This window comes from Emydura macquarii, unplaced genomic scaffold (genome assembly GCF_026122565.2).
Source record: "Emydura macquarii macquarii isolate MOO-44397 ecotype Brisbane River unplaced genomic scaffold, CSIRO-AGI_Emac_v2 contig_2325, whole genome shotgun sequence".
NCBI classification, from domain to species: Eukaryota; Metazoa; Chordata; order Testudines; family Chelidae; genus Emydura; species Emydura macquarii.
The window spans coordinates 328,962-336,702 of record NW_027132462.1 but is presented as its reverse complement, the minus strand read 5'-3'; the positions used below and the strand labels follow the sequence as shown (position 1 = coordinate 336,702).

At 47.2% G+C, this 7,741-nt stretch overlaps 1 protein-coding gene across 1 annotated transcript; it reads left to right on the top strand.

The window, feature by feature from the left end:
- The first annotated feature begins 5,149 nt into the window (after nucleotides 1–5,149).
- On the top strand, nucleotides 5,150–6,085 carry LOC137161586 (olfactory receptor 51G2-like). Its single transcript, XM_067560968.1, has one exon. The coding sequence runs from the start codon at nucleotides 5,150–5,152 to the stop codon at nucleotides 6,083–6,085; it is 936 nt and encodes a 311-aa protein (XP_067417069.1).
- Nucleotides 6,086–7,741: the final 1,656 nt, after the last annotated feature.

The window sequence follows — 7,741 nt, the reverse complement described above, 5'->3', positions numbered from 1 at the left end:
CTGCAAGGTTGTAAGACTGCCAAAATATTACTAAAATATGTAGTAGGTATAAGAGATACCAAGATACTAACTCTCTGAAATGACACTTTTATGGGTAGAAATGATACATGGGGTGGCGGTGCCCGGGTCAGCCAGTCAATGGAAAAAGGTGGTATTAGACTACATCAGGAGGGTGGCAACTACCTACGTGAAAGGGGGGCAGACCGAAAGTGTATGTAACAGTGTATAAAAGAGGGTGTCAAAGGGAATACCGGTGTCCGGTCTAGGGGATAACGGAAAGTCCCTCCGTTGGGCCGAGACCATTGTAACGCCGCCAATATGACACTGACCCAGAGATACTCTGTAAGTCATTTCTCATTGTGCCGCACGCAATAAACCTCGCTTGGGCGCCTTCGTTACTCAGCTAATCTGTGGTTGTGTCGATTCATTCGATCGTGAGAGCCGTCTCAGTTCCCTGGCCGGAGCTGGGACAGCATCTACACAGGGACACACGCATGCAGCCTACACTGATAAATACCGGTGACAGCATCTACCAACGCACCGAGTACAACAGAAGGGACAATTACACCATCTAGTCTGACCTCCTGCACTTCAGAGCCTACAGAATTTCTCCCATTTGGGTGGCTTTTCATAGAAAACTGATCATTTTCTTCTGAAAATTCAGTTGCCATGGCCCTGCCCAGCTGCAGCCACCTGGATTCCCAAGACAAATTGGAGGCTTTTCGTCTCCCTCTTCTCAAAAATGAAGGTGGCACTGACTGAGTCTATGGCTGCATTCGGGATTTGGAAAGGTCTAATCCTCCACCTAGTCTATACCTCACCAAATACTATAGCCAGCCTTCCTATCTCTATGCAGCTTCCTCCACCCCTACAACGGTCCTTAGGCAGAACCTGTGGTCAGTGGCTACTGTGACAGGCCCTGGTAGCACATCTCTGATGAACCTGTGCTCCCAGGGAGCTGGAGAGGGTCCTAGAGCCGGTGTGGAGTCACACAGATTGTGGTTGGGAGGACCTGGCTATCAGGGGATCACTGAGATCTGTGCGTAACTTTAGAAATCCATGAACACTGGTTCCCCCCCTGTATTCCTCAGGGAGAAAGGAAGAGATGTCCTCCCTACTGGAACAATCTGAGGGAAATTTCCAGGTAGGAGCTGTGTGGAATCTTCTTCCTCGGTTTGCACCCTGGGTTAGTAATGCAGGAAAGGGGGCTGCCAGGGAGAAATCTCACCCTACATAACTATGATTAGTCAATTTTACTGCATTTCAGCAGGATTACAGCTGTAAGAGAATCATCAGTACCACTCAGCCGCCCTCAAGGGAGCCCTGTGACTCCTCTGAGCCGTACGCAGAGCACTGACAGCCTGGATTGCAGGAATAGATCCTGTGGCAGGGCTTGTGCTGCTTTCCAGTATGTTGACATCACCGAGCATCCCCTGTGATTGGGCTTCCTGCAGTTTGCCATTGGCCTTGACGGGGTTAAAACTGGCACACATTGAACCAATCAGCTGGGGGTCCCAGGTGGCCAAGTGGTCCCCATGGAAATGGGCAAACATGCTTCATAAGGACAGTTGCAGCTTGTCTGAGCAGACACTGCCTGCTGCCCGTGCAAGCTCTCCACTGACTCCTTTGCCATTAGGGTGCAGACCTCTGTTGGCAGCTGCTCCCCTTCTCGCAGGTCTTGGGTATGTTGGCAGGTTTCTCTGTCTTTAAATCTTCCAAACGCCAAGGGAAGGGTAAAGGCTGCCAGCTGTTGAGATGGGCAGATGTTCTGTGCAGCAGCAGCTGACTCTGCTGGGCTGTGGGTGTGACTCAGTGACAGGGGCTGGAGAGCAGGCAGCACTAGGGAGCTGGGGATCATGTACCCGTGGTCTTTGGGTGATCATTCTAGGTACACAGAAACCCCAGATTCAAAGGGAGCTCGGAGTGTGAAAACCCATTTCCCCGAGTCAGGATTTCTCAGTGGGTTCCATTGCAGAGGTGCAGTGTGTTCTGAGTCAGAGAAGACCCCTGGAAATATGTGTATTTCTCAAATCACCTCAGGTTCATTTGCTTATGGGAATTTCTCTCATGTTTAAACCCCTCACAGTAGCTGAGGGACCCTCCATTCCATCCGTCCATGGTCCATGTGGAATATTCCAAGGACACAGACACCCCAGATTCAAAGCGAACTTAGAGCGTGAAAACCCCCATGCCCCGAATCAGGATTTCCCAGTGGGTCCCATATCCAGAGTGCATGTGCATGTGCATGTGCTCTTGGCCTGAGAAGAGCCCATGCAATATGTGCATTTCCCAAATCACCTCATGTTTATTTGCTTGTGGGAACTTCTGTCCTGTAGAAACCCCTCACAGTTACAGGGCATCCTGCATCTCTGCCCCCCTCTCTAGTCTCCGAATGCCAGATGTCAGCCTCATCCCTTTCCCTCTCCTGCTGTGGATTCACACCATTCTCCCACCCTCAGACTGGATCCTGGGCTACAGTGCAGGGTGTTTTAACTGGGCTTGCCCAGCAGGTCAAACTTGTTCTGCAACTTTGCTTCTTCCCTTTGGGAGTCTGTGACCTGAGGTGACCAGACAGTCTTATTGAACCGAATTGTTCTTTAATCTGAACAGTAGGAAAAATGCCTCACATAGGAGAGTAAAAAGGTTTTAAAACAACAGTCTGTACGTGACTCTTATCTCAAGCACCCCCGCTCCTTTGGGACTCTGGCAGAATGAGCATCTTCTGACTTTCCCATGCTGTGTGTGTATGTCTGTGTGTCAGTTTAAAGAATTTCACAGCACCAGCTGCCCAACCATTGAACTGTCTCCTAGCACAGGCAAAACAAGTTGTGTAACTTGGCTGGAGCCTGGAAGTAGGATCCTCTCAGCATGAAGCTCAGGTGCTCTCTCTTAATCTCCCTGCAGTGAGAGCTGGCTTTTCTTGAGCTATTGTTTCCCTTCCTGTTTGTTTTCCAGCTTCCTGCTATTAAACTAAGACTATATAATACAGTTCACAGACAGTCAGAGAGAGAGAGAGCAATAGATGACTTTCATCTGTGAAATGAAATTTCATTTCCATGAATACTCATGCATTTCACTTTGAAACCTGCTTCCCGCAAACCCTCATCATAGCTGAGTAACAGGTGCTGGGTTACAATGTACTAGAGCAGTGGGTGTACCTGATGGTTGTGTAAGATTTCCAATGCTATTCGCACCTGCAGTTGAAATTTTGTAGGGTCCAGATATGGAAAATGGTTGAAAACCAGTGTACTAGAATGTGCCCTATGCTGGATAAAGGCTGCAGATTGACATCAGAGAACCAGTGGAGAACCAGACAACTATGAACCCAGGGATAGAGAAGGTAGCAGCAACAAAGGATTCCCCAGACTTTTTTTTGCTGACAGGCGATTGAATGAGGGCCAGCAGGTTACAATCTTTTCAAGTACTCAAGGTATCAAGATGACAAACTTAACATTTTAGGTCCCCCTCTAACTTGAGAACTCATCTCTGAAAGAAGATCCGAGGGGAAAGAATGGGTTCATATATGTGTGCTAGATATGATTCTATAAATTGAGTTACATGAGCATGTCTGAAGTAACTTGTACTCTCAAGTGGATATTAGTGCAAAACCAGTTGTAGCAGGGTGTTGCAGTGCCTGCCCTGCTTCTGCTTCTGCTGCATTCACAAAGTCAGTGGGAGATCCTCAGGTTCAGGAACCACTGGTGCAGTTTTATTTACAGGTTGTGCTCCCACCACCTTTTCACCATACCAACCTTGCCTCCTAGCATCTGCATCCAGGAGGGATGAGCTATCGCTCTACTTCCACCTCCTGCCCCCTTCTGTGGCTTCCCTCCTCTTAGGACTTAATGAAGCCCCAAGGCTAACTGGGCAGGCAGCTGTCCTGCTTCTCTAACTAGGTGCTGGCTTCTCTCCAGCCAGCTATAATTTACCTGCCTAAACAGGAGCTGACATGACAGAGGGCAGACTAAGCAGTTCTTGCTCAGCACCCTGTCACACTGGTGTGTGCACTATTCATCATTTGGGCTCCAATCACTCCCTACCCAGCTGAAGTAACTCATTGTTTTAGCTTGGGACTTGCCAAAGATCTACAGACCCCTCGCATGAGGAGAGGATGTGGGTCCTGTGAGGATAAAGAGAAGCTTTTAGGATGATTGAGTTGTCAGCATCCAGTCAACACTGGCTGGGCAAATCATTCAGCTTGTTTTGGAGGGATTCTTTGGGGTACAATGTATCACTGAGAGTATTTGGTAAGTGAAAGTTAATAGAGCCTGATTCTCATCGAATTTACACCTCTAAATTTGGAGTGATGCTATTGCAGTCAAAGTTTCTGAATTCAGAACCTGGCCCTTAGTATCTTTCCCATGTACTACAAAGAGGCAGTGATGTAATTTGGTCTCTCAGGAATAGAGAAAATAAGAAAAATGTAACGAGGCAATGAAACACATTTATAAATATCATCAGTGCAGGACAGATAAATGCAATGACCATATTCACCATGCGCTCACAAGATCACAATTCTAAAATCACACAGTGCTCAAGCAGGCTATGGAACATATGGCCACAACATATCAATTGGACCAAGAAGTTAGTAGGATTCAAAGAGGGACTGGAGGTTGATATGGGGAAGCAGAAAATCCAATTACAGTAGTAAGGGTTTTTTAAAATAGTTTGAAAGGGTCATAAACCTTCCTGATTTACACCATAAAATATGTCTGTGTCAGAAGGAATTTTTCTCTGGGAGCAGATTATCTCACAGCTGGCTATTGTACAGCTTCTTCTACCTCCTTCTATTCCTAGCTACAGAAAAAGCGGCTAAATGCACTACAGGTCTGATCCAGTCTGGCATTCCTTATCGGTTGTGTACATGAGAATATAGGAACGGCCACACAGGGTCAGACCAATGGTTCATGAAGCCCAGGGTCCTGTCTTCCACAGGGCCAATGCCAGATGCTTCAGAGGGAATGAACAGAACAGGTAATCATTATGTGTAAATCCAAGACTATGTTTTTGTTGATCTTCCTTGACATTCTGAAAGACTCTAGACATGCACTGAGAGCAGAATGATGTTTCATTCAATATTATCTAGTCTCCTGTTACTTTTCCTTTCAGGAAGTAAAGTTGAAAACTCCTTGGATCCACACAGTACACCATGTCAGCTGTCAATGACACCAAATTCCAACCTGCAGTCTTCCTTCTCACCGGCATACCTGCGCTGGAAGACATCCATGTCTGGATTTTCATCCCTTTCTGCTTAATGTACATTATTTCCATATTAGGAAATTCATTCATTCTGTTCATTATAAAAACAGATCCATCCCTCCATGAGCCCATGTACATTTTCCTTTCCATGTTGGTCATCACAGATCTTGGCTTATCGTTATCCACCCTACCAACAATACTGGGCATATACTGGTTTCAGTCTAGGAAGATCAGCCACAATGCCTGTTTTTCCCAGGTGTTCTTCATCCACTCGCTTACGTTAATTGAATCAGCTGTGCTCTTGTCCATGGCATTTGACCGCTTTGTGGCGATCTGTAACCCGCTGAGATATGCTTCCATCTTAACCCCACCAAGAATAGCCAAGATGGGACTGGTGTCTGTGCTCAGAGGGGTTGTCCTAATATTACCACTCCCCATTCTCCTGAAACAGCATCGATACTGTAAGGATAGCATCCTCTCCCAGTCCTATTGTCTGCACCAGGAGGTCATGACTATGGCTTGTTCAGATATCAGACTCAACATCATCTATGGTTTCTTTTTAACAGTCTCTTCACGGGGGATGGACTTGCTGCTCATCCTCCTATCCTATGTGATGATCCTTAAATCAGTGCTGAGCATTCCATCCCATGGAAAACGTCTCAAGGTACTGAATACCTGTGTCTCCCATGTCTGCGTCGTCCTGCTCTTCTACACTCCAGAGATTGCCTTAGCTGTGATATATAGATTTGTGAAGAATTATTCTCCGATACTGCCAATTGTCCTCGGCAATGTCTATATGCTCGTCCCGCCCCTGATGAACCCAATCGTGTACAGCGTGAAAACACAAGCAATTCGTGTGAGGATAATCAGGGCATTTGTCAAGTGAAGTTCATCACCCAGCTTCCGAGAATCAAACACCTGTAACTGGCTTCTTGCTATCCCCAGTCTCCACTGTCCAGAAGGAAGGAAGCTCTGGGACAGGGAGAATCCACCCTGACCAGCTGGGTGGCTGGTCCTATGGTTTGTGCACTTCTCTGAAGGTCAAGGTCCCAGGTCACACATGGAGTCTTTGCCAGAGTTTGGCATTTTTTGTTTGTTGCCTAAATCCTGGTGCCCTGCCTTACCCACAAGATCCTCCTTCCTTTTCCCAGCCACAGGATAGGAGCACAGGGTCGCGACCTAGAATTTTAAGTGATTTTTTGTTTGTTGCCTAAATCCTGGTGCCCTGTCTTACCCACAAGACCCTCCTCCCTTTTCCCAGCCACAGGATAGGAGCACAGGGTCGCGACCTAGAACTTAAAGTGATGAATGCTCTTCTCCTTTTTGTGCTCCTGTTGCACACAGTTGTGCGTGTTCCTAGTTCAGCCAGAAGATTGGGTTTGATGTTGAAATTGCTGGGTAAGTTTCTACAGACTGTGCGATACAGAAGGTGAGACGAGACAATCACTGTGGTCTTTTCTGGCCTTAAAATCTAGAAATAGTTACACTGCAAATGATATTTATTTCCAATGTCTGATGAGAGTTTACAAACATCTTCCAGTAACTGGAACAACTCTTAAGCAACTTCTCCCCTGTGTTTTAAGGCCATTTAGTCCTCTTTGAAGAAAGAACCAGGTTCACACTAAAAGTAGGTGAAATTTTTCAGACAGATTGTTCATTTGCTAGTAAATGCAGGTTCAGCTGACCCAAAACGATACTTAAATTTGGCAAAATAGTTTTGGCCATTCACAAAAGTCAGAGGTGAGGGAGAAGGTGGTGAGGCTGTCTCTCGTCACCCAGCATAATCTTTAGGTCAGTGAGAAGAGTGCTCATGTGGGTTGTGGGAAGGCCCAGATTCAAATCCTTCCCCCCTCCCCCCCGACCAAACCTGAAATGGAGTCACTAGAAAAGCAGAAAAAATTAAGATTTGGGTCAGTCTAAACCAATTTTTTTTTCACTTTTTCACCATTGCCACCAGACCAAAATATCAGGTAATGGTGGCACTGGGAGGCCTTTCAGGGGATATAGGCACCCCAAAATTTGATTTAGCCTTGCCCCCGGTAGCCACCCAGCTCTGAATGTTGATGATATGCAGGGTTGTCCTTAACGAAAATGACTCACTAGGAGAAGGGAGCTCCCTGTACAGTGACCCTTGTCCCTGCAGATTGGGAGGATGGGGGCAGGAACGAGGAATGGAGCTTTGTGCAGCCAGGGGAGATTCCCAGAAGTGGATCTAAACTGGCCCCAGGAGAAGCCCCGTGCAGAGAAAGAGGAAGTCCTGCCCCTCCCTAGCCTATCGGGACTAGCAGTTGGAATGTGGCACAGTGTAGGAAACCCTGGCTGGACACCCCTTCCCCAGAGCTGGGCCCAGTGCTTGCGGGCTACAGGGACCTTGGGTTGGCTCTGTGTGTAGCTGAGGGGGGAGGGTTGTATATACAGCTCAGTGTGACATACCCAGGGTATAATCTGGACTCTTTGAATGTCTGTGCCTCCTTCATTCTCCACCTCAGGGTGGCTTTTGCACTGCTTTGCTGATGAACAACACAACCCTCCATGCTCTGGT